Source organism: Manis pentadactyla, chromosome 19, assembly GCF_030020395.1.
Source record: "Manis pentadactyla isolate mManPen7 chromosome 19, mManPen7.hap1, whole genome shotgun sequence".
Classification (NCBI taxonomy): domain Eukaryota; kingdom Metazoa; phylum Chordata; class Mammalia; order Pholidota; family Manidae; genus Manis; species Manis pentadactyla.
The window spans coordinates 10337180-10363144 of NC_080037.1; the positions used below are offsets into that span (position 1 = coordinate 10337180).

General features: G+C 39.4%; 1 protein-coding gene and 2 non-coding genes across 4 annotated transcripts; all 3 read left to right on the forward strand.

The window, feature by feature from the left end:
- Positions 1-10664: 10664 nt before the first annotated feature.
- On the forward strand, positions 10665-25939 carry KHDC4 (KH domain containing 4, pre-mRNA splicing factor). Of its 2 annotated transcripts, XM_036922475.2 has the most exons (14): positions 10665-10793; positions 11285-11501; positions 14143-14271; positions 14637-14716; positions 15835-15887; positions 16172-16335; positions 17080-17291; positions 17895-17955; positions 19262-19319; positions 19559-19812; positions 21814-21987; positions 22976-23088; positions 23747-23838; positions 24706-25939. In XM_036922475.2, the coding sequence occupies exons 1-14, from the start codon at positions 10756-10758 to the stop codon at positions 24903-24905; spliced, it is 1845 nt and encodes a 614-aa protein (XP_036778370.2). In that variant the 5' UTR covers positions 10665-10755; the 3' UTR covers positions 24906-25939. The 2 variants fall into 2 exon arrangements, with proteins under 2 accessions (XP_036778370.2, XP_036778371.2); XM_036922476.2 differs by lacking the exon at positions 24706-25939 and having other exon boundaries at positions 23004-23088; positions 23747-24700.
- LOC118930914 (small Cajal body-specific RNA 4) lies at positions 16603-16731 on the forward strand. Its single transcript, XR_005032207.1, has one exon. It is a non-coding gene; the product is annotated as a small Cajal body-specific RNA 4 (non-coding RNA).
- On the forward strand, positions 20535-20671 carry LOC118930919 (small nucleolar RNA SNORA42/SNORA80 family). The gene has a single exon (XR_005032212.2). It is a non-coding gene; the product is annotated as a small nucleolar RNA SNORA42/SNORA80 family (small nucleolar RNA).
- Positions 25940-25965: the final 26 nt, after the last annotated feature.

Below are 25965 nucleotides of genomic sequence, written 5' to 3' on the forward strand. Positions count from 1 at the left end.
CTTGCCAATCTGGCAGTGAAGGCATCTGTTTAATACATTGGAGCTGTTTTCTCTTGGCTTGGAGGACAGAAACTGGGTTCTGCTATTCATCTGAAATAACCTGGGCCTCTGATCATTTCTTTTCTTTTTTTTTTTTTTACCTTTATTCGTTTCTAATCTAAATCCTCTCCCTTGGTCTGAGACAATCAACACCCTGTGGTTATGTAGAGAAGTGATGCCACCAGCTGGCCAGGTCTAAGAACTTCAGTTTGGGTCCTTTGTGTATTTTGTTACTTTGTTCATTCCTTCATTTGTCCATTCATTCATTCCCTGATCACAGCATTTCCTGAACGCTTACCATGTGCCAGGCATTGTGCTAGATGCTGGAGAGGCAAAAACAAAATATGACCCAATGTCATAAAACTAGAAGAAACCATATAGGCAGTAAACTCTGCACATCAGCATTGACAATTTTTTTCCAGATGTATCTCCTTAGGCAAGAGGAACAAAATAAAAAATAAACAAGTGGGACTACATCAAACTAAAAAGCTTCTGCACAGCAAAGGAGACCTTCAATAAATGGAGACAACCTACTGAATGGGAGAACAAATTTGCAAATGATATAGCTGATAAGGGACATATCTAAAATATATTTAAAAATTCATACAGCTCAATACCAAAACCCACAAATAATTCGATTTAAAAAATGGGAGAGGACCTGAATAGACATTTTTCCAAAGAAGACATACAGATGGCCAACAGACATATTAAAAGGTGTTCCACGTCACTAATCATCAGCAAAAGGCAAATCAAAACCACAATGAGGCGCCACCTCAGTAAGAATGGCTAATATAAAAAAACGAAGAAATAAGTTGTTGGCGAGGATGTGGAGAAAAGGGAACCCTTGTACACCAGTATGTAAACTGGTGCAGCCACGATGGAAAGCAGTATGGAGGGTTCTCAAAAAACTAAAAGTAAAAATACCGTACGGTCCACCAATTCCACTTCTGAAAATTTATTGGAAGAAAACAAAATCACTAATTTGAAAAGATACATGCACCCCCTTGTTTATTGCGGCATTATTTATGATAGCCAAGATATGGAAGCAACCTAACTGCCCATTGCTAGATGTATGGATAAAGAGGTAATACATACACACAACGGGATATTACCCAGCCATAAAAAGAAGGAAATCTTACCTTTTGCAACAGTGTGGATGGACCTAGAGGGTATTATGCTAAGTGAAGTCAGAGGAAGACAAATACCATATTATGTGACTTATCTGTGGAATCTGAAAAACAAAACCCGAATACTCTAGCCTTTCTGTCCTCTATCGCCCCCTACCTGCAAGTCATATACACTGAGTAGGTTTCATTTCAGATGTCAGGTGTTCACGTTCTAGAGAAAGGAGGCGGGGCAGATGCCTCCCTATGCATGTAAATGAGCGGTAGCTCCTCCTGGGGCCACTCTTCTAAAACCAGAGTTTTAAGTTTTCGGTAGTTGACACTGCTAGTTAAGTCCTCGGTGGATCACCTTGCTATACTCTATACAAACTTTGGTATCTGTACTACAATTCACAGCTTCCTGTTTCAGATGGGGGTTCCGTAATGCCTGGCAATCCTTTTACATGTCCCTTATCAGCTTGATTTTTCATACATTCATCCAAAAGTCCTTCAGGCATCTGGCAAGCAACAGACACCATGCAGGCAGGGATACACAAAGATGATTTAAGACATAGTTCCTGCCCTCAAGTAGCTCACTCTTAGCAGGGGCAACAGGAACATAAACAATACTTGTAAGTATGAAGGACGCTGAAGATTTAATAGAGAATTCAGGGGCACAAAGGAGAAAATGTTTAATTTTACCTGGTATAGTCACAGAGATGATTTCTGAGCTGAGTCTCTTGAAAAAATTAGTAGGTGTTTGTCCAAGGAAAGGACATTTTAGCTCATGGCTACTTGTTACCATAGCTACAGAATAATCAAATCAGACATTTTTTTTTTAGGTTGTGGGAATTTTTTTTTCCTTAAGAAGAAGCATTGCTCTTCCTGTCCAAGACCAATCTTCCATCTGTATTTGTAAATTCTTGTCTCAGACCTTGCTCTGTGAGACATCCGCTTCCTCTTGGGTTTTCTACGGTGTCTCCGTTACTGCAAGCAACAGAAATCTTGAGTTGTGTCTAGTGACGAACAGATATTGAAGGACAGGATGATGTTGCTTATGCCAGAGTACTTGTAAAAGCCTCACCTTTTTGTCTACCCATCCCCACTGTCTCTTTCCTTCCTTTGCTGGAGTAGGTAGCAATGTTGACATGGAAGAATAGGGCCAAGAATGTGTTTTTAGAGTTTCAGTAGATCTGAATAGATTCGGGTGAGATAGAAGACGACAATACAGCCCTCAGGAAGCACGTTTTATTCTGTTTTTCATTTGGTTCCTGTTTCTGCTTTTCTCAGCACGTGTGCTCCATTCTGCCACTTCTCTCTGCAGACTAGCTCCTCTGCCTGCTCTTCTTGGCAGAGCCTCACACAGTTACTGCACGTGATCTTCCAGCACCAGTGACTACCATTGACCAACCATAGCTCTATGGTTCTGAAAATCCTTGGCAGGCAAAGAGTATTTTTCCAATCCTTAGTCTAGTCAAATACATATCCTTGATTTAATCAGCTATGGCCACCAAGTCATGAAATATGCAGGACTTTTCCTTTCTAGAGATGGTGGGAGGGGTAAGCTCTGCAGAAGGGGCTGCACATGGGGCAATGAATCATAACCAGCACATCCAACTCTGACTACCCTGTACATACATCCTTCTTATACATGTATTTCTAAAGATTCTTCCTCCACTAATGTGATCTAGTTTTTATAAACAACTATCAATTCTCCCACACCCTCAGCAAAGAAAAACTATCCAAAGCCAAGTCTAACTATTGCATCCAGAGGCAATGTAATGGGGCCCCTTGAATCATGCTACAATCTCTAAGTGACACACATTATTTTTTAGTTCTATTGTAATTGGTTCCAGGTATGATCCTTTGACATCTTACATCTTTTAGAATATAAGCACCCAGACATCTGATGTAGAATACTAAAGGGAAACACAACTACAAAAACAAATGTCTTTGTTAAAATGGAGAAATTAGGATGAATCCTCCTCATCAGCACCAGATTGGTCAAGTCCACAAAGTTATTTCACATCCCTCAGTGTAGCACCTCAGCTTCACAGAGGAAGCTGTATAGGGGTAGCTGGGGGTGAGTGAGTTCCTGAGTTCCTTGGTCAGAAAATTTGATTATAATGATTTTTGTTTATTGGAAAGTTTCCTCCCCCCATGGAATTGAGTGTCTCCCAGGTTTCTCAGCTGGAAAGGTAATAGTATCCCTTTTGTAAATAATAAGTATCTTTGAGGAGATACTTTGAGACTATGTAAATATCCTGTTGTTCCTCTAATTTTGACCTACCAGTTTTAGCATTCATTGATGACTCTTGTCTGAATCAATTATTACTATAATAGTTGCCAAGAGGTGATTTGGATGCCATGGTTTTAAAGCCACAGCTATACTGAGTTGCTGTCTCTCTAAGACAATAGTCCTGTTTCTCCTAGACAATTAGGAAGTCGTTGCTTGGCAGGAACCAGGGCCTGAATTTTGCCCATCCCCACTGCTCTTCCAATGGCTTTGCCCTTAGACTCTGATGAGAAACCTCATTTGAGAAGGATTGTATCCTGACTACTGATTATAATCCCGTGAAAAATCATGTTTTGGTGGAGGAAGTTTTGTACTGAGAAGTGTTGTTGAACAGCCCAAATGTTAAGTGTTCCCCTATCTCTTCCAATTCTTCCAGAAATCCACATTCCAATTGCCAAAAGCCTAGTCATGGCCAAGCGGTGCATTACTTTAGTCACAAAAGGGTAGTATGGCAAAGAATTTGATATGGCCTAAAATTTGACAAGAGAAGGATTAATTTTCCTCGATCTGGCCTTAAGTAGTTTCAGACTACAGGGAGAAAGAGTTTTTCTCTAGCAGTATTAGGTAATTGCACTTTTTTACCCCCTTTGCCTTTTCATCAAAGAACCCTGGGACAAAGTGTTGATCCCTTTGGGGTTGTGCTTTTCCCAAGGCTCTACAGAATAATCAGCACCCTGTACTTGCCTCCGGTTTTGCTAACAGGGCCTACAGAACTTCACCCCGTTGCCTGGTCTGGCTTTGTCACTGCTGGCTTCTCAGTCAGAAATGGATTAATCCATACCAGTCAGTTCTGTGGTTTCAGTGAGGGTCTGAGATTTGTAAACCCCCTCTTTACTATCAATTTCTTTTCCAGTTGTGCAAATAACCAAGCACACTGAGCTAGCTCAAGTAAGTGGGAGGGAGCGGGATTGTATTTTAAAGCTACATCAGGAAACCTGGCTATCCAAGGCCGCATCATGAAGGACAGCCCAGCCTCCCAGAGGCTACAGCTGGGGCCACACCCTCTAATTCTATTTGAACGGCTGCTTCATTTTTCTCTTTCTTGACAGATTTCCCCTTGTAAGAAGGTGGAAAAAAATTTTTAATTATTTTTAGAGCTAATAGTAGAATTCCTCATAGTAAATCCCTTTGCTTGGAAAAAGTATTCAATAAGCATTTGGGGTAGAAGGTGGCACCCCAATGGGTGATGGTGAATGCAAGGGAGACCTTGTGAGAGCCCAATCCCCACCTTCTCTTTTTTCCATCAGAGCTCCCACTGCGGTGGATGAGGATAGTGGGCCCAGCTAGACCCAGTTCAGCATTTTCCAGCTGTGCACTGATCTAAATGGATTCAGGGGAGATACCAGGGAGGCAGGTGGGGGATGTGTAGCACCATTATCCACAGAAAAGGGGACAGAATTACAGCTAGGAAGTCTTGCTGCAACAATGGAGGAGTGACAAGTCCCAAGGGGCAGGAGAGGATACTGGGAGACGTTATAAGGCCCAGCCATATGGGGTTTATATGATCTCCAAGCTGTCGTTGACCTTAAGAGTTGGTAGTAGATGACCTGATAATACCTAAATTAGCATTACAAAATTCACAGTCATTGGGATTCATGTCAATATTTTTGACCACGCACCAAACAGGAAGGAAAATGACCTCAGCCTAACCTTTCTCACTGTAGAAAGACTTTTAAAATTAGCACTATAACAAAGTGCTATGAATGGGGTTTCAGAGATCTGACTTAGTTTTATCAATAAAGAAATATTGTTGGGGAAATTCATACTTTCTAAGAGAACTCTAAATAAATGAATGAGGTATTTGACATAAGAAGCTAGGAAAAACACCAAACAAAGGAAATCCCCAAAAAGAGAAGATAATTAATAAAAACAAAACTCTAAAATTAATGTGTTATTGATGAATTGATGAACATATTGGTGAATAAAACTAAATCCTGGGTCCTTCAAAAGGTAAACAAATAGGCAAGACCCTGACAAGCCTAAGAAAAATAAAGAGAAAAGAAAAAAGAGAGAAGAGAAAGAAATAGCCATACAAATGAGCTTAAAAGGATAAGAGACTTTTAGTGATTTTTTAAATACAAACATTTTAAATTCTAAGTAAAACAAGCAATTTTTTTTTTTTTTGTAGATAATTATTTTTTATTGAAGGGTAGTTGACACACAGTATTACATTACATTAGTTTCAGGTGTACAACACAGTGATTCGACATTTATATACATGACAATTCTAGGTACCAGCTATCACCCTACCAAGCTGTTACCATATTTTGACTATATTCCTTATGCTATACATTACATCCCGGTTACTTATTTATTTTACAATTGGAAGTGTGTACTTTTTTTTTTTTTTTTGTGAGGGCATCTCTCATATTTATTGATCAAATGGTTGTTAACAACAATAAAATTCTGTATAGGGGAGTCAATGCTCAATGCACAATCATTAATCCACCCCAAGCCTAATTTTCGTCAGTCTCCAATCTTCTGAAGCATAACGAACAAGTTCTTACATGGAGAACAAATTCTTACATAGTGAATAAGTTACATGGTGAACAGTACAAGGGCAGTCATCACAGAAACTTTCGGTTTTGCTCATGCATTATGAACTATAAACAGTTCAAATATGACTACTCATTTGGTTTTTATACTTGATTTATATGTGGATACCACATTTCTCTCTTTATTATTATTATTTTTCATAAAATGCTGAAGTGGTAGGTAGATACAAGATAAAGGTAGAAAACATAGTTTAGTGTTGTAAGAGAGCAAATGTAGGTGACCAGGTGTGTGCCTGTAGACTATGTGTTAATCCAAGCTAGACCAGGGCAATAACACATCCACGTATGCAGAAGATTTCTCTCAGAACGGGGGGGTGAGGTTCTAAGCCTCACCTCTGTTGATCCCCAATTTCTCACCTGATGGCCCCCCTGCGACTGTGCCTGTCTTAGGTTGTTCCTCCCTTGAGGAATCTTACCCGTCTCTGGCTAACCAGTCATCTTCCGGGGCCATACAGGGAAATGTAAAGTTGGTAAGTGAGAGAGAAGCCTTATTGTTTGAAAAGGTTAGCTTTTTACTTCTTTGTATATTTATGCCCTGTGGCTTCTATGCCCAGCATTTGTCTTGAGGTATCTTTACCACTTGGAAGAATTACGATACTCGGTAAATTTGATATGAGGCACGAATTCTATTTAAGGGTTGTAATTAGGAAGGAAGAAGAAAAGCTATAGAAGTAGCAGGCGGAAGAAAACCTGGGAAGATTGATTATTTCTTTGACATATCTTCTTGTAGAGTAACTTCAGCATGTATAGGTTTTAAACTACTAATTAAATTGCACACACACATTAACATAATAGGAGTATAGTTACATAACCAAAGCATACCTGTAATTACCACCCATCTCCAGTGAAACCAAGAAAACCAGTTAGGCACCTTAGGCATTTGTGAAAACTTATCTATGATATGGTGGATATTGTCCAACTGAACTTGAACAGTCTGAGAGAAATCAGACAAATTAAAACAACCCATTCCTGGGGACTGTTCACATCCCATATGTTCTTTTAACAGTAAATAGTCTGTAGTTTTAAGATTTTGGAGCGCTACAATTTGCACTTCTCCTAATTCTTGGTTGAGTTCCAACAGTATAGATCCAGTCAAATTTGTTGTTTTACTGTATGCACAGGCCAGCTTAGATAAATCCTTCTTTATTCCCATGGCAAGTCCAGGAACTGGTGGGATGAGCGCATCTACAGCTGTAGCAGTGCGTGGATCTTTGTTGGGGTTTTTTGATGATCATCTTCTGGCATGAGTCTTCCAGAGAGTGCTGATGTTGGAAGTTCTTTTTCATATCGTATCTTAGTTCATTTTCGGGGTAGCCCAATTAGGCTTTGATCCTCTGTATAAACACAAACAGACCCTTTGCCTACACTTTTATATGCCCTTTACACCCTTGTGTAGAACTCATTGGAGGTCTCCACACAGGAACTGCCTTTTTTTTTTTTTTTTTTGGTGTCATTAATCTACACTTACATGACGAATATTATGTTTACTAGGCTCTCCCCTATACCAGGTCCCCCCTATAAACCCCTTTACAGTCACTGTCCATCAGCATAGCAAATGTAGAATCACTACTTGCCTTCTCTGTGTTGTGCAGCCCTCCCTTTTCTCCCACCCCCCCCATGCATGCTAATCTTAATACCTCCCTTCTTCTCCCCCCACCTTATCCCTCCCTATCCACCCATCCTCCCCAGTCCCTTTCCCTTTGGTACCTGTTAGTCCATTCTTGAGTTCTGTGATTCTGCTGCTGTTTTGTTCCTTCAGTTTTTCCTTTGTTCTTATATTCCACAGATGAGTGAAATCATTTGGTATTTCTCTTTCTCCACTTGGCTGGTTTCACTGAGCATAATACCCTCCAGCTCCATCCATGTTGCTGCAAATGGTAGGATTTGCCCTTTTCTTATGGCTGAGTAGTATTCCATTGTGTATATGTACCACATCTTCTTTATCCATTCATCTATCGATGGACATTTTGGTTGCTTCCAATTCTTGGCTATTGTAAATAGTGCTGCGATAAACATAGGGGTGCATTGGTCTTTCTCATACTTGATTGCTGCATTCTTAGGGTAAATTCCTAGGAGTGCAATTCCTGGGTCAAATGGTAAGTCTGTTTTGAGCATTTTGATGTACCTCCATACTGCTTTCCACAATGGTTGAACTAATTTACATTCCCACCAGCAGTGTAGGAGGGTTCCCCTTTCTCCACAGCCTCGTCAACATTTAAAACAGGCAATTTTTAAGGAAAATTTAAATGACTAAAATTAACTCAAGAAAAAGTAAGAATCTCAAACAAATGAATAACCACATAAGAAGTTGAACAGGGTTTCAAATACTTATCACTAAAAACCTTCCAGATCCAGATGATTTTATAAGCAACTTCGGTCCAAGCTTCAAGGAAACAGTAATTCCTAAGTTATTCAAAGTATTTTAGTGCACAGGAGAAAAAATGAAAAAGTTGCCAACCAGTTTTTCAAAGCTGGAATACATCTATGACTTGATTTTTTTTTTTTTAAAGGACCAAGATGTCATCTCTGAATACAGATGTAAAACTCATAAACAAAATACAAGTGATGGGGTTCAGGACACGCTATCACAAAATATGGCGGTATGGCATGTTTTATATTTAATGCTAAAGGAATCTGAGGAACAGCAGGTGCAGGAAGGAGTTTCTGACCTTTCCCTGAAGCAGGTCATAAGACCCTCATGTTGGAGGCACCCTCCCTGTACTCAGAAGAGAGAAGCTTCCTTATTTCCAAAATGTGTGGGCACACTGAGAGAATCTGAACAAATAGGGTTCACTAAGTTTCCCCTAGTTTACTATTCTGAGCTCGTACCCCTTTTTGTCCTATCATATTTTTCCATGACTTTCCATTCTTCATCAAACCTAGTACAAAAACTCTCAGGTTTAATCATTTCTTTGGTTCTTCATTTCCTTATGAAGGCTCCTGGGTCATGTAAAACTTATATTAAATAGATTTGCATGGTTTTCTCTTGTTAATCTGTGTTTTGCTACAGAGACCCAGCCAAGAACCAAAGAGTAGGAGGGAAAATATCTTTCTCCTCCCCTACATCAGCAAATCAAATAGAGCCATATATTAAAAGAATGATAAAAGGAAGATCAAGAATTTATCCCAAAATGGAAGGCAACTCCAACATTAGTAATCCAGCATCAGTTATTTACAATGATACATTAGAGGAAAAAGCATAGATGATTATATCAAATCTACCAAAAGCAGATTTGCTACATTTTAACACTCATTTCTGATAAAAGTGATTAATAAAATAGAATGCTTCCTAAGCACTACAGATAATATCTATCAGAAGCAAACATTATATTCAGAAGTGAAATTACATTTCTTCAAAGAAAGTATACGGATGGCCAGCAAGCACATGAAAAGATCATTAGTCTTTAAGGAAATGTAAATTAAAACCACAAGGATATAATACTTCACACTCAAAGGGATGGATATAATTTAAAAAAAAACAACTAAAAAAAGAACAGAAAATAATAAGTATCAGAGAGGATGTGGAGAAATAGGAACCCTCCTACATTGCTGGTGGGAATATAAATGTTGTAGCTGCATGTTTTGGAGATTCCACAAAAGTTAAATCTAGAATTATTATTATGACCCAGCAATTCCTCTCCTAGGTATAAATTCTAAAGAATTAAAATAAGTACTTAAACACCTGTTCATGAGTGTTCATAGTAGCACTATTCAAAATAGCCAAAAGGTGGGAACAGCCCAAATGTTCATCAATGGATAAATGGAAAAATTGTGGTATATATATATACATAGCACATATATACATGAACGGTAAATGAATTTTTATTCTATTTATCTTACAGAGTGTAAACTTATTTTAACAATGGCATTGTATTATATTTGTTCAATCTAGAGAGTCCTTGCAGCTCCAGGGAACTCCAAATGTTGGGGGATCCCTGCATTCCAAATCAACTCAAACTCCAGATGACATTCAAGGCCTTTCAGTGAAGTGGCTCCCACACTCCAGCCACTTCGACTCTTAAGCAGAGAGACCCTGGAGCTGCGTTTCCTAACCTATTCTGGATCCCCGCCTCTCCATCCCTCATCTAGATGTTTAGCTTTCGTTTCTTTCAAATCCCTGCGTCTAGTCCCAAGCTGAGCATCTTTCCTTCTTCACCTTTGCTATCATACAACTCCATTACATGTATTTGCCCGCGTGCGTCACACTGAGTACCAGGACAGGACCCGCGGCGTATTCATCTTTAAACACCCTGCTGTCAAAAAACAATGAAATGATGAATGGAAAAAAACGGAGAAATTCTTCCAGTGATCTTTGGGACGAATAACTTTCCTGTTAATAAACAGGTAAGTGAAACGTAAACCGGGCAAAAGTCGCGGAAAAGTCCTCTCCCTGGCCTCTCCACAGGAACGCAGCCCAACCCAGGGAGAAACCGGTTTGATTCCCAGACTCATGCGTGTTGTCTTCTGGGCTACCAGCTTGCCCACAACAAAGATGGGTTCTCCTCGCCCCAATTCCGCTTTCATGTGGGACTCAGTAGCCATCTTTCTCAAGGGCAAGGCCCAAGCAGGAAGGTCACACCCTACCTGTTTCAGATAACGCCAGACTTCTTGAAATCAACGAGAGTCCAATCCGAATAGACATTTTCGCCGGAACCGCTTAGCCTCACGACCGGAAGAGGCTGTGTGTAAGGACGTTGGGGGCGGAAGTGACGGGAAGGTGGTAGTGGGGTAGTTGGCGGGTGGCTGAGCAGAGCCGGCCGCCATGTCCGCGGGGAGCGCGGCACATCTTGGAGCCAGCGGGTAAAGCTTCCCGGGCAAGGCTATCGCAGCGAGCATGGGGCACAGGAGAGGCGGAGGGACCATGGGAAGCCGCGTATGGGTGGAGAGGCGCTTAAGTGGGAGGTGTACACATTGGCGGGCCGGCCTTTGGGGAGAAGGATGGTAAGCAGGCCTGGGGCCCCCGATAAAGGCCGGCGGGGATCAGAGGGAGGAGGAAAGCGGGGACTTTGGGAAGGACGAGCCAAGGGGAAGGCGAAAATGAGGGCATGTGGGAAAGAGTGGAGTCTTTGGAGAGGGATGACGAAATAGAAAGGAAGTATATTCTGTAAAAGGGTTGAAAGAAGCTAGGATTTGGGGAAATAACTGCAGTAATTGACTGCTTAAGAAGAGATGGTGGGCCTGACAGGAGATAAAGGGAATATGATAGAGGGAAAGGGGGTGCTAAGGTGTAGTAAGGGAGGGTTAATAGAAGTAAAAGCTTTGGGGCCTCATTTTCCTTTTACTTCCTGCAGGCGCCGCAGCAAATGGGACCAACCTGCTCCAGCCCCGCTTCTCTTCCTCCCACCGACGGCCCCCGGTGGGGAGGTTACCAGCAGTGGGGGAAGCCCTGGGGGCTCCGCAGCCGCTCCCTCTGGAGCCTTGGATGCTGCGGCTGCTGTGGCTGCCAAGATCAATGCCATGCTCATGGCCAAAGGGAAGCTAAAACCGACTCAGAGTGCTGCTGACAAGGTATTTGAATTTGGACAGACTCTGCCCATTGCAGTTTTAATGGGGTTATTTTGTAATTCTGGAATCTTAAAATCATTGTGTTAATGAAGGAGAGGAACTTAAAGATTACTTAGTTTTTGGGTGTATCATATTTTGTTACTTGTTTTTACAAGGCAATTTTGATTGGGCCTTGTATGTTTATGGATCAAGTAGCTTGTTTTGTCTATGTCTGCTTAGTTCAGCTTAAGTTTTGTCTCTAGTGGTTTAAACTAATGTATGTTTTTGATACATGTGCATTTTCCCTGAAGTCAAGAGAAGTTCAGGTAAATCAAGTGAGATGTAGAATGTCATCTCTAATTAGAATTTATAGATTTAAATTTCTACTACCTAACTACAGTGCCAATTGAACGTGAACTAAAATGAATGATGTATGTTTGGGTTGTTTTGCTGTTTTCACATAAATTGAAATTATTTGGTCCTTTTATAAAATCCCTGGTAAATTAAGATCTTAACAATTAGAGTGGATCTGAACTTGGAAGCTTTTCATTTACCCTGCCACAGAATGCAACCATCTTCTTGCCGGATAACGAGTATAGAGGCTGTTTGTATTGCTAGAATGCATGCTTGCACTTAAAAATTCTTGCAATAAATCTGTGGAATTGTCACCAGTTTACAGATGAAGAAAATTAGGTTCATGAGTGTAAAGTAACTTATCCAAGATTTGTAAATGGTAAGCACGGATTTCTGACTTGAGAGTCACCCTGGACACCTGGATGTTCAGCTTTTGCTTGAAAGCCTCTAGAGTTGGAGGATTCGTTGTGTTCCAAGGCAGCCCATTCCATTGTAATTATTTGAAAAAAGTTATTTTGGCTTATTTTAAAATGTGTTTTCCCTCGTTCCTGTGAAGAGATGAGTTCTGTGTTTGAAAATGCAATTCATGTGAGGTGATGAATATGTAAGCATGTTTGTGGTGGTTATTTCAGTGTATGCCTATATTAAAGCATCAAGTTGTACACTTCAAATGTATACAATTTTTATTTGTCAGTTAAATCTCAAGCTGGAAAAAGAAAATGCAATTCTTCATTAGCCTACCAGTTTATCAGTAGGTATCATCAACAGAATGTTCATCAGTAGGCCATAACCTGTCTGGATACTTAAATACTTGAGTTTTGCAGAATTGGTGAGACCATTTAGTGGATTGGAAGTTGATTATTCACTGTAATTTTATGGCTTACGATTGTGTGAGTCAATTCTCCATTTGTAAGGTCTACAAAGAGAAAAGCACACTGGTGGAGATGGAATGCTCTTTGAAAATTAAAATTCTGAAAATAATGATGTTGATCATTTAAATTTAATTTTTCCTCTTAAAAGTAATCTTAAAATGATAATTGAACTCAGCAAGAGGCAACATGGTATGTAAATACTGGGTTTAGTTAGAATCAGAATACCTAAATTGGAAACCCAGAATCCCCAGTTACTCGTTGTGTGGTTTTAATATCTTGAACCTGTTTCATTATCTATAATAGGGTTGGTGGTAGATATCTGTGCAGTCCAGCACAGTAGTCACTAGCCACCTGTGGCTATTTAAATTAAAATTTGAGCTAAAAATAAAATTTAAAATTTTGTTTCTTGGTCACATTAGTCACATTTCACATGCTAAACAGCCTCTAGTTGGCTAGAGGCACCCGTGTTGGACTGCTAGATAGAGAACAGTTAACATCAAAACAGAAAGTTGTGTTGGGCAACACTGATATATATACCTTTAAAAGTGGCCCTAAGGATTCAGTGAGATGAGATGTGTAAATGTATAGGGAAAAGGGCTAAACAAAGATGAGATATTGTTGAATCTATTTAGTTTGCCTCTACAATTAAAAAATGTATCTAATGCACAAAGAAATAAATTGTATTTTATATTCTTGGAGCAGATTTGCTAGACATTGGTCTGGGGCAGCTAAGGGTTGGAGAAGGCCATCTTGAGATTACAATTTTTTCAGATAAATTGTATTCAGATAATTCTGTCTGTAGTTTAAATTGAAAGAAACTAGATCAGGTTTTAGGATGTTACTTGGTTTTTAATCTGTTCTCTTTGTTCTAACTTAATGGACAGTAATGAGGTGCTAATAAGATACAACTTAAAAGTGTTTTTGAGATCATTGCAACAGTGGAATTCATTGCATTTGATGTGTTGTGACTGTAGTGTTGGCACAAAGGCAACTTCCCTTGACACAAATGAAATGTATGAGTTGTTGGACTCTGCATTGTGCATTGGACCCTGTATTTTACTACACATACAGCCTGCTAATCAAGCTGTAAAGCATTGTAACGTGTCCCTTTAATTTTCCTTTTGGAGATTGCAGCTTCTAGTCCATAAAGTTTCTGTAATTATATGGTCACAAAAATGCACACATGGCCAAAGTTATAGAGAAATACGATGATGGCCTTCAAGTGAGTTGAGTATACTTGGTGTCATTTTTGTGAGATTTTGTTTGCTTGTTACTCATTTATGAAGAATTATCAAGGAGTGTTTTGAAGTGTGTTTACAGTCAGATAAAAGGAAAGGCCAGGAGGGGGCAGGACTTGGGAAGGGGTAGTTGTAAATTGGACAGTGAAAAGATCCCGTTTCATCATATAAACTTTTAAATCTAATTTCTTTTTTTTGTAGCTTCAGGCCCCTGGCAAAGGCCTAACTAGCAGTAAAAGCAAGGATGACCTGGTGGTAGCTGAAGTAGAGATCAACGATGTCCCTCTTACATGTAGGAACTTGTTGACTCGAGGACAGACTCAAGACGAGGTATGGAGATCTCAGGCCTCTTTGGGGAAGGTGGTGGGTAGATAAAGTTTCAGAAGAGGAAGACCTCTAAACATAGACAAAGAGGAGGTTTATTTATGAGTGGGTTTTGATCATAGTTCCAAAGTCAGGATTGGGTTTAATTTAATTGCAGAGGAACTTCTTAGTGAAGGTAAAGAAACAGGTAGGGGTGAATTCCCATGGTTGGTTTGAGTAAAAAAACAGTGGAATAAAAATTTCAGATATAGGACAAGACTCAGTCCTGCCTATTGGTCGAATGAATGAATGGGGAAGAATCTATCCTGCTACCTGTCATTCATATCAATCAGTTGCCACATCATCTTTTTAATAGAATGTTTCCTTTCTAGATCAGTCGACTTAGTGGGGCTGCAGTGTCAACTCGAGGGAGATTTATGACAACTGAGGAGAAGGCCAAAGTGGGACCAGGGTGGGTATGCATATTCTCTACTTTGGGGAAGGGTTGGACATATGATTCATATTAATTTCATATTTTTAATTCTTGGCAAATATGTGTAACTGGTTCATAACTTGATACACAGATATGTACACACACACATGCTTTATGGCAGAATTTGGGACATCTCAGACAGTTGTAAGAAGAGTTTGGCAGCTGCTTCCTATTCCTTTTGTTTTTTTAATTCACAGTGTTTTTATTTGAACAAATTACACGAAAGTGAAGGATAGTAATTGTTGACATTTAACAATATACTTCTAAATTTTTTTCCTATGGAAATATTTCCCCTCGACAAACGGGCTCATATTTTGTTGTCATCTCCCTTTTCCAAAAAAAAAAAAAATCCTTTCTCAAACTGTTCATTGCCTCTATAATGATTCCAGGTTGTAGCTTATTGGTGTAAAGATGTTATTTTTAGTTTCATCCCTTCCCATATTCAGTTTTTGAGGCTAGGTACTCAGGCAGTACAACATTTTTCACATTGGCTTAAACTAAATGTAATTAGAAGGCAAAATTTGCTCCCCCCAAACCAAAAGTATGTTTTCACTTCGTATATGTGCTGGTTGCTGTTTTGAAATTTTTTGTCTTTATAAAGAGTTGTTTTTCACCTACATCTTTTTAGTAACTATGATTATCGATCATCTTCTCCATTGTTATAATCATTCTGACTCTAAGCCACTTTACATTTAGAATCTAAAGAGCTTTCTCCGTTGAGATAAATTTATCGGTGTGCTACTGTTATTTTTGCTGCATTTATTTGGATAGCCAAGAGCACATTTGCCCATAACCTCTTAGACAACCAGTAAAAAGGAAATCTGTTCTCAAACACTGGGTTACTTCAGTTAACTAGATAGTAATATTTACAAGCCTATAGGAACAGATTTGATCCCTGATAGGTCAGTTAAGCAACCAAAAAAGTTTATTCCTTCCCCAGGCATGTTCTTAGGAATTGACTAGCAACAGCTGTCACTCTGTCTATGATCCCTTTTACTTGGTTGGAAATTATAAGCATTACAAATTAGATTTGGTGACCCATTTGGCTCCTTGGGTTATGGCCAGTTTGGCATCATCATTTTATATTTCTCTTATAGGGATCGTCCATTATATCTTCATGTTCAGGGCCAGACACGAGAATTAGTGGACAGTAAGTAATGATTTTGGCTCATTTACCACTTTTTGTGAAGGGCCAAGTACAGGGCTATATGTAATATGTTGACAGTGTTGCTGATGGCTATTCTTACTCTTGTTTATGAACTACTTAATGAGTACATGAGGCTTTAGAGAGGTTGGGAGCCCTTTAGAGAGATTGGTAATCTATAAAGCGAGTTAATATATGAGTACTTGGCATGGGCCTATGTTTGTCATTGGGTGCTTATCAGCTCATTCGTTTCTTTGGTGTAGTATCTTACTATCTGTGTTTTTCCCTAGGAGCGGTAAACCGAATCAAAGAAATTATCACCAACGGGGTGGTCAAAGCTGCCACAGGGACAAGTCCAACTTTTAATGGTGCAACAGTCACTGTCTATCACCAGCCAGCGCCCATTGCACAGCTGTCTCCAGCTGTTAGCCAGAAGCCTCCTTTCCAATCAGGGGTATGTTTTATGGAGAGACCGTTAACAGCATCATTTCTATAGAAATGACACATGCCAAAGATAAAGTATGAAGAAAAAAACAAAATTGTGGAATTCTAATCTGAAGGTTAACCCACTATTGATGTCCTATTAATGAACCGTATAGGTTTCCAAGATGTAGTGAACATCTGAACACACGTCTTTTTATACTGTTACATTCTAGGGGCTTGATAGAGCAAGCATTGTACATTTTGAAGTTAGTGGTTTGAATTCTTAACCGTGATGGCAGCTGGAGGACTAAGAAGGCTGAGTCTGATGAAGCAAGACTTTGCTGATACCATCCTCCTAGAAAAAAGGGTTGGAGAGAGCAGCCCTCATTGGAGAGTATCATAGGGCTGACTGTACTACCCAACACTTGACTCCAGTTTTATAGGAGATTGTCTTGGCTGTAATTTCTTACTAATTTACATCAGTTGAGGGAAGTAGATTTGCTTACTCGGTATTGAGTCTTGGGTTTTCATCTCTTAAGTAGATCTTGTTGAACAGAGTGAGTTGGTAATGTAAATAGGTGCATGGAATAAGTACTTCTTATTTAAAGTGAGCTACTTTATAAGGTTTATTTTTATGGGCTCAGAAGAAATTATAGGGGGTCCTTATTCTGAAAGTGATTAAAAGTATCTGGAGGATTAAAGTATTTACATAATGATATTCAAGATTAGAATTATGTATTCTCTGTCTAATCTGAGGTATTCTGTTCTTCTACAGATGCATTATGTTCAAGATAAATTGTTTGTGGGTCTAGAACATGCTGTGCCCACTTTTAATGTCAAGGAGAAAGTAGAAGGTCCTGGCTGCTCGTATTTGCAGCACATTCAGATTGAAACAGGTGCCAAAGTCTTTCTACGAGGCAAAGGTTCAGGCTGCATTGAGCCAGCATCTGGCCGAGAAGCTTTTGAACCTATGTATATTTACATCAGGTATGGATGGATGGGGCTGAGGACATTTGAATACATGTCAGCTGATCACTATAGGAAGAAATGAGTCAAAAGGAGTAAGAGAAAATGGGCTTAATAAGCCGTAACAAAGGGAACTTAGGTAAATACTATCAGTAGTCACTTTATAATTAGGTAATAAAAACTGTTAAATTACCAGGTGGAATTATCTTTTTTAGTATTCAAGTCCTTGGATTTCATACCAGTCTGTGATACTGAAATAAGCTGTGATGGACCTAAAATAGCTTTCATTTAAACCTATGGTAATACTAGTACATTTTACAGTGATGTTAATCATCTTTACATTATTTTTTTCTTCAAATCAAGAGAAAGAGACCAATAGAATGTTTGTGGTGATGATACTAGTTGTACCTTAAATAGTTTATGAAGTTTTGTGTTCCCATTTTGTGATTTTCAGAAATTTAGATTTGTACTACACTGAATATATGAAATTTATAAAATAGCATATAATTTTTAGAAAATATATTTATAATACTTAAAAATATATAAAATTTATAAAAGTGAAAGCAGAATTCTGTGTCCCTTATTTTTCTCCTCTTTAAATTCTTGGTTCTTACTCCCTTGCAGTCATCCCAAACCAGAAGGCCTGGCTGCTGCCAAGAAGCTCTGTGAGAATCTCTTGCAAACAGTGAGTTTCATTTGTATGATCCTCATTCAGAAGAGCCTTTGCCATTTTGGACTCTGCCCTAGTTATTTTCCCCACCTAGTTTCCTAGGGTTGCCATATCAAATTACCCCAAACCAGGTGACTTCTAAAGCAACAGAAATTTGTTCTTTCACAGTTTAGGAAGCCAGAAGTCCCGAATCAAGGTGTGGGTAGGGTTGGTTCCTTCTGAGGAGCTCGGAGAGGTTGCCTGCAGTTTTTGGCATTCTTTGCCTTGTGTTGGCATAGCTCCAAATCTCTGCCACATCTTCACTTGTCCTCCTTCCCTGTGTCTCTGTGTCTCTTCTAAGCCAGTAGCAGTCATTGGATTTAGGGTCCAGCCTAATCCAGTGTGATCTCATTGTAATGACCTGTATCTGCAAAGACCTTGTTTTCAAATGAGGTCATAATCTGAGATTCTGGGCAGACGTGAATTTGGGGGACACTATTCAAACCAGTGCCCCATTCTGGCAACTAACACTAATACTTCTAATCTTGGTCAAGTGTTTGCTATGGATATTTCAAATTCTTTTTGTTATTAGCCTTAGATGAAGTAAGGATAGAACTATAATAGTTTCAAAACCAGTTCCCAAGGCCTTAGGGATAATTGCCTATTTGATTATTCATTCATTTTATTCTGCAATCAAATAACCAAAAGTTAAAACATAGGGCTGTTTTTACAGTATCTACAGGAAATTGGGTTTGGGGGTTGAATAGGGTCAACCTTGTGTTATTTGGTATTTAAGGATGTGTTGTGGGAAGCTATTGTTTTCTCTGCTTTTGTGAAATAACTTGATTTACCAACCTTGTACCAGATAACTTCCCTGACCATTCCCAATCTTTTTCTTTCTCTTTGAAATCAGGGACTTAGTAAGATGCTTATAAGGAAGAACAGGATGGGGGGAAGTGAACTGTTTATTAAACAATGAACTCCTTGAGGACAAATCACCCAGGGAATACAAGAATGAAGGAATTTTCAGTTATACTAAAAACTTGAACTTTCTTAACTGCTTAATTTCTGTGGCTCTCTGACTGACTTTGTACCCTAGAATTGGGTCTAGTTTGGAGGTTTAGGGTGTTCCTGATGTCCATGCATCTGATTCTCACAACATGGTCTAATAACTTGCAACTGTAGTTTATTAAAGCTTAAACAAGTCTAAATGTGATTGAAACATCAATGGCAATACTTTAATTCCTAATTACTTTGGTCTTAGAGTTATATAATCACACCCTTATAAATACTCAGTGAATGGGGGCTGTCCCATATTAATTTGTTTTCCATTTTCTTTCAGGTTCATGCCGAATACTCTAGATTTGTGAATCAAATCAATACTGCTGTACCTTTACCAGGTGTGTATGTCTTGCAGTATTTAAAAAATTATTTTGCTAGTGATTTTTATGTATAAAAAGTGTATACTTGAGGCTAGAATAACTGTGCCAGGGCACCAGTAATGTTCCCTTCAACTTAGGGTAATTTGGAAAGTCATTCATGCCTCAGAATTTTTCTTCCCTAGAGATTAAGTTTATTATTCAGCTAAAATGTCTCATTCTGCTGCAGCTGATTAAACACTTTTTTTCTTCCCCCTCAGGCTATACACAACCCTCTGCTATAAGTAGTGTCCCTCCTCAACCACCATATTATCCATCCAATGGCTATCAGTCTGGTTACCCTGTTGTTCCCCCTCCTCAGCAGCCAGTTCAGCCTCCCTACGGAGTACCAAGCATAGTGCCACCCGCTGTTTCATTGGCACCTGGAGTCTTGCCAGCATTACCTACTGGAGTCCCCCCTGTGCCAACACAATACCCGATAACACAAGTGCAGCCTCCAGCTAGCACTGGACAGGTAGGATGCCAGGGTCTGCAACGTGATACCATTGAATTAGGAACCTGGGGCAGGGAAGGGGTGGAAAGGTGCGGCATTGCTCAGAAGTGATATGTAACATGAGGTATTTTGTTTCTGTTGTCTTCCTGTGTTCCCACCACTAAATATACCTGAGTACTTCGGAATAGCGTGTACATGTGTGTATTCATCCTAGGGTTTGCAGTTAGTTTCACAGATCTTGCCACTAGATAGTTCATAGAGTGGGGGAAGCTTTCTGTAAAGGACCAGAAGGTGAATATTTCAGGCTTGGTGGTACATAACATTCTCTGTCGTAACTACTGCCCTGTGTGGTAGCAAAAAAGCAGCCACAGACAATACCAGATGAATGAGTATGGCTGTGTTCCAGTGAAACTTGGTTAACAAAAACAGGTGGCAGGCCAGAATATAGTTTGCCATACTGTGGGCCATCATTTGTCTGCCCCTGGCTTTGCAGTGTTAGGAAAGTCCTCAGGGAGGAGGGGGCTGGACTACAACACACCTCTGAATGAGTTGCTAATTTGAGCAAGAAATACTATACTTATATGTGTGTTCCTGGGCCAAGAGGTAAATGATCTTACCAAATTTAAGGATTGTAAATGTTGGCATGTTTCTCAAACTATGTTAGAAACTAAAATTTGAGGAAAAGCCAAATCGTCTAGATAGATTATGTACAATCCTTAAAGGCACGGGAAGGACTAATGAGAGCATGGTAATGGATTTATGGCAGGCCCTTCTCTGTGGGCTTCTCATAGTGTACCCATGCCAGAGTAAACTGCAGCCTCGAACCATTGCCCAGCCTCCTTACCTGTGGGCTGTAGGCACTGATGGGGGTTGCACATTGTGAGACAAAAAAGGGTTTATGAACTAATTCTGTTCATGGTCACTAGTCATAATTATTTTGCCTTTTTATTTAGGCAGAGCTGTAGTTCTCCAGATTTGAGCCACTTTCTTTTGAATTAGGCAGTATAGCAGAGTGCCTAAAGAGTAGGAGTGTAGAGAGACTGCCAGGGTTCACCATACTTCCCTGTTTTTGTGTTGTGTGATCTTGGGATATAAATTAACCTATCCAGGCTTTGATTTTCCTTATGCATAAAGTGGCTATAAATAGCAATATCTCAGGGTTACAAGGATTTAGTAAGTTGGTTGTTATTAGCCTTTTGTTGTTATTAAGAGCTCTTTTTAGAAGTGCTTGTTTTGTCTAGTACATACTGCCTTTTGATCACCCCTGTATTCCTTTTTGGAACAACGTTTCAAAACAGACAGACTTGCTTTTTTTTTTTTATTATTTCTAATTGAAGTATCATTGATATACAATCTTAATGTTGGTTTCACATGTTCAACACATTGATTCAATAGTTACCCATATTATTAAGTCCTCAACCCCTCTACTGTAGTTACTATCTATTGACATAGAAAAATGTTACAGAATCATTGACTGTATTCTCCATGCTGTACTACTGTCCCCCGCCCTTTACCTCCTTACATTGCGACTGCAAATTATTGTGTCCCCACTGGCCCCAACCCCTCCCCCTTGGTAACCACTAGTCATTTCTCAGTGTCTGTAAGTCCACTGCTAGATGTTAACAGCTATTGCCTTTCTAACAAGCATTTATGATCCAGAAAGAGCTAATGACCTTGACTAAGGGCTTTAAATAAGAGAAAGTTCTTGCATAATCACTTCTGAACTAAGTAAGTGGTTGGGAGTTTTTGTTTGTCGACAGTCACATTTGCTTTTAACAACCCGAATACACAGCTCCTGAGAGTTCAGACCACTGTAGAAATTGTCAGTCTCATGTTTCCCTACTGTGGAAGTAGGAAGCCAAGGTGACACAATTACCAAATGATACATGAAGGCAACCGAGGACCAGAAAATCAAAGATTCATATGATGCGTATTCATTAAAGTGTGTTGCTGCCAATGTTGACTTGTTCCTTTGTTGGTCGTTCTCACACTCTTCTCTCCCTTGGTTTGTTTTGGTCCCAGAGTCCGATGAGTGGGCCTTTTATTCCTGCTGCTCCCGTCAAAACTGCCTTACCTGCTGGCCCCCAGCCCCAGCCCCCGCCCCAGCCCCCACTCCCAGCTCAGCCCCAGGCGCAGAAGAGGCGCTTCACAGAGGAGCTGCCAGATGAACGAGAATCTGGACTTCTTGGATACCAGGTTAAATAAAATATCCTGTCTTACTTTACTCATCTTACCCTACTACATTATATTCTCCCTTTAAAGAAAGATAAATTCACATCTGTATCAACTGTTCTCCCAATACTAGGATTTCTGCTTTCTGGAATCTATTTAGATTAGGTTTTTATCTTTGGGGGATTAATTTACAGGAAGAGTGATTCCCTCTTGGGGGGGTTTTGTCTTTGGGGTCAGCACGATCAGAGAATACAAAGCTGTCTGCCTGGAGAGCGGTCTCCAGTGACTAGCATCCGGAAGGAGTTCTGTAGAATTCTGTGCTTCCTCTTACTCAAGTAGCAGACTTTTGAAAGCCTTATAGTTCTTACTCCCTATACGTCTCACCAAAAGCTGTCATTTACCAATATGTGGTTTGTATTTAAAATCTGGGCCTTAAGTTATTGCTCTCTTTCCCCTCGCTAAAAAAGAAGGTGATTTCTTTCTCCAATCCCTACCCTGACCACCACTCCCCCCCCCAAAAAAAGGAGAGAGATGGCCAGAAATGGAGTAATTCTGTGCATACACATAATTATAAACAGTCATTCACTAAGCCATTTTTTAATATTAAAATATGTAGTTTTGGTGCAATTTCATTTTATCCAGAGAAGCACCTTTACTTTTTGCCAGAATCCTTGAAGCATTCTTTGAAACAAACTTTGAAGCATTTCTTTATAGTTTATAACTAGGCTTGTATAAGCCAGTTAAGCTACGGATAGTGAAAAACAGATGAAGCATAGTTGAGCATAACATCCCTGACCAAGTCCTGCAGAGAAAAATCTCTACTTCAACTGTAACTGGTACATAGTTAACTGTAGTTAGCTCTAGTATATAATATATATAATAACTGTAACTGTACTCCAAAGCGGTGTAAAGTTTTATCAGAAAGATGAGGCACTTGACAGTTACATTAAGGAGCTAAAGTCAATGCAGCAGTTGTAGATTTGCTAATGCCACTGTATTTTTCTGCTCATAGCATGGACCCATTCATATGACTAATTTAGGTACAGGCTTCTCCAGTCAGAGTGAGATTGAAGGTGCAGCATCGAAGCCAGCAAGTTCCTCAGGCAAAGAGCGAGAGAGGGACAGGTAAGTTAGTTGGATCGTAATTAGTGTGAATGTATTCAGATGTCATTTGCACTTAAGGACCATTGCTATGAGTTGCTGTGTTTTAAGGCTGAAATGAAATCATTTGGGTCAGACAAGCTCTCGCTTGTCGTAATTGATACAATAATGGGAAGTACAGTGAGAGGCCTTTCACAGTGTGAGAAGCAGCTATACTGAGCTTTAAATAGTTTAGTACTTGCTTATTCAAGCATCTTTGTTTATTTTCATCTTCTGTCTGCATCCTGGCAGATAAAACTTTCCATTTTCCAAAGGGTGGGCAGTGACAGAAGTGTTATGTGATCAAGCCATTTTTTCTCCTTAGAATCATATACTGTTGTGGATGGAGGTGGAATGGGAGTCCAGCCTGCCATCCAGCGCTTGAATTCTTAGCCTTTGTAAGATGGGGCTGACTTCCCACAACAATTCATTCAGTTTTTGGCATGGCCTGGCTGCTACGTAAACAGGCCTTTATAATCTTGATAACTTGAAGGGTAGGGGGTCAAGTAGAAGTGTTGAAATTAATGTTAAAATGAACTTGAAAGATTATCTACCGACTATTATTATTCTATTGTTTATCTATTGGGGAAGTTAAAATTGACTGAATTTGTCTGGAAGAGTATTTTACTTTTTCTTTTTACAGGCAGTTGATGCCTCCACCAGCCTTTCCGGTGACTGGAATAAAAACAGAGTCTGATGACAGGAATGGGTCTGGGAACTTGACAGGGAGCCATGGTGAGTAAGGTGTCACTGGGGAAACGAGGGAATGGCTGAGACTGGTCTTAAACTATTAGTTTTCTCACGTGATGTTCGTTCAGGTGTTTAATCCAACCTCATCTACTGGCTAATGAGAATACTTTTTTTTATTTATAAGGACAGCGTAAGTTACACAGCCTTTTATTTTCAACCAACATGTGTCTAGAAAAGAGTCGACTTATATTGTATACATAGCATCAGTGACATTAAATTTTTGGAAATACTAATGATTGGTAGGTCATTTCAATATTTTGTTGCCTTTGCTGTCTGAATATCTGGAGGTCATCTAATACTGATTTTTAAAAGACTGATTTTTCCTGTATTGGGAGCTGAGCTGCATCTCCCTTCATAGCTCTATTGGTCGTGAATGGTCAGCCAATGGCTGTTACAAAAATTGTAGCTTCTTGGTATCCCAGAACTCTAAATTCTGTAGAGGTGTATGGGATCATTTTTCTTCTTTGCCTGTAGTCATAATAAAAATGAACAGAAGAAAATACATTTTTTTCTTTTCTTCTTTTCTTTTAACTCTTTAAAAGGTGAAATATCAGCCTCCAGAGACTCACTTGCTAACTTTCCTTTTTTTTTCTTTTTTCTTTTTTTTTTTTTTGTGTTTCTTTTTTCTTTCTCTGTTTTCTTACATGGTTCTGGTGGACTCACATTTGCTGATGCTGGTGCTGTTTTTCGTGTGACCTTCAACGTCTTTGGGTGACCATTGACCCTGTGACCTCAAACTGGTGTCCAACTAACCACTTACAATTAACATCTTTTTTTTATTAACGATTTTACGGTATTATCTTTTTTTTTTCCTTGTGGGGAATGGGGTTGGGGTTGTTTTTTCTATTCTAGATTATCCAGTCAAGAAGATGAAAACTACAGAGAAGGGATTTGGCTTGGTTGCTTATGCTGCAGATTCATCTGATGAAGAGGAGGAACATGGAGGTCATAAAAATGCAAGTAGTTTTCCACAGGGCTGGAGTTTGGGGTATCAGTACCCTTCATCACAACCACGTGCTAAACAACAGATGCCGTTCTGGATGGCCCCATAGGAAACGGAACAGAGTTGTGACCCTCGGTGACTCTTCTTTAGCAATAATGCATGCATTTGATTTAACAAGACTCTGGGGCCTGTACTGAGAACCATCTTGGACTTTTGAAGAAGTTAGAGATGCAGTGTCCCCTTTCTTAAAGGGGTCTTATTCAAACATCTTTATTTCTGCAGTGGCATAGCATCTGTCAAACTGTATTAGAATCACAAATTTGTTTCAGAAATTTTTTAACAGTTGGTCAAACGTGCTTGTTCATCAGAGCATCCCAACAGGGTCATTCCAGTACACACTTGACCTGGTCCAGCCTTTTCCAAATGAGTGGCCTCTATTCTGATGTAAAGAAAGTTTTACTACTGTTTGGTCGATTTTGATAACAAGTGGTTACAAACAAAGCCTTACTCAGTGCTTAAATCTAAAAATAACTCATACCTATTTCATTTTTAGATTATTTCTGTTTTGGAAATTGTGGTTTCACTAATTTAAAACTGTTCGATATAGCTGGATCCCGGGTAGGAAAATGAAGGGTTTTTTCTTTTTTTCATTATGTTTTTTTATTGGGATGATCCAAAGTTGGCACCTTCAGGCACTCTTATCTCAGAAAGCCATTGTTATTTTTTATTGCCTGTCTTAATAAGCTCCTTGTCTTCAACTGGGTCAGAGAAAACTACTTGATCAAAATCTGGTCAGAACTCATCAGAGAAATGAAATGCAGTGGTCTGTCTCTCAGAACTGGTTGCAGCTAAAAGAGAGATTTGACTGCTCACAATAGGATGGTGGACTTGGTGACTAAAATTGCAACTTGTCGTTTTTCTTGGCATTACAAGTTTTGCCAAAAGAACTTTTTTGTATCAAATATTGATGTGTGAAAGTAAAGGGGCTAGTCTGTGAACCAGGAGTAGTTTGAGATACCGAACTGTTATTTTTGCACATTTGAATACTTTGCAGGCTGGCTTTGTAAGAACTTATCCTCTGGTTTCCTATATGTTGTAAATATTTAGACCATAATTTCATTATAAATAAATGTATAAATATTCTGCTTGTGGTTTGTTCTTCTCACTCA

Bases quoted from the DNA above. Each gene is read 5' to 3' on its own strand.
- KHDC4 (XM_036922475.2), top strand. From the start codon at position 10,756: ATGTCCGCGGGGAGCGCGGCACATCTTGGAGCCAGCGG. The intron at 17,292-17,894 runs GTATGGATGGAT...ACTCCCTTGCAG, and splicing joins CCTATGTATATTTACATCAG to TCATCCCAAACCAGAAGGCC. The intron at 17,956-19,261 runs GTGAGTTTCATT...ATTTTCTTTCAG, and splicing joins GTGAGAATCTCTTGCAAACA to GTTCATGCCGAATACTCTAG.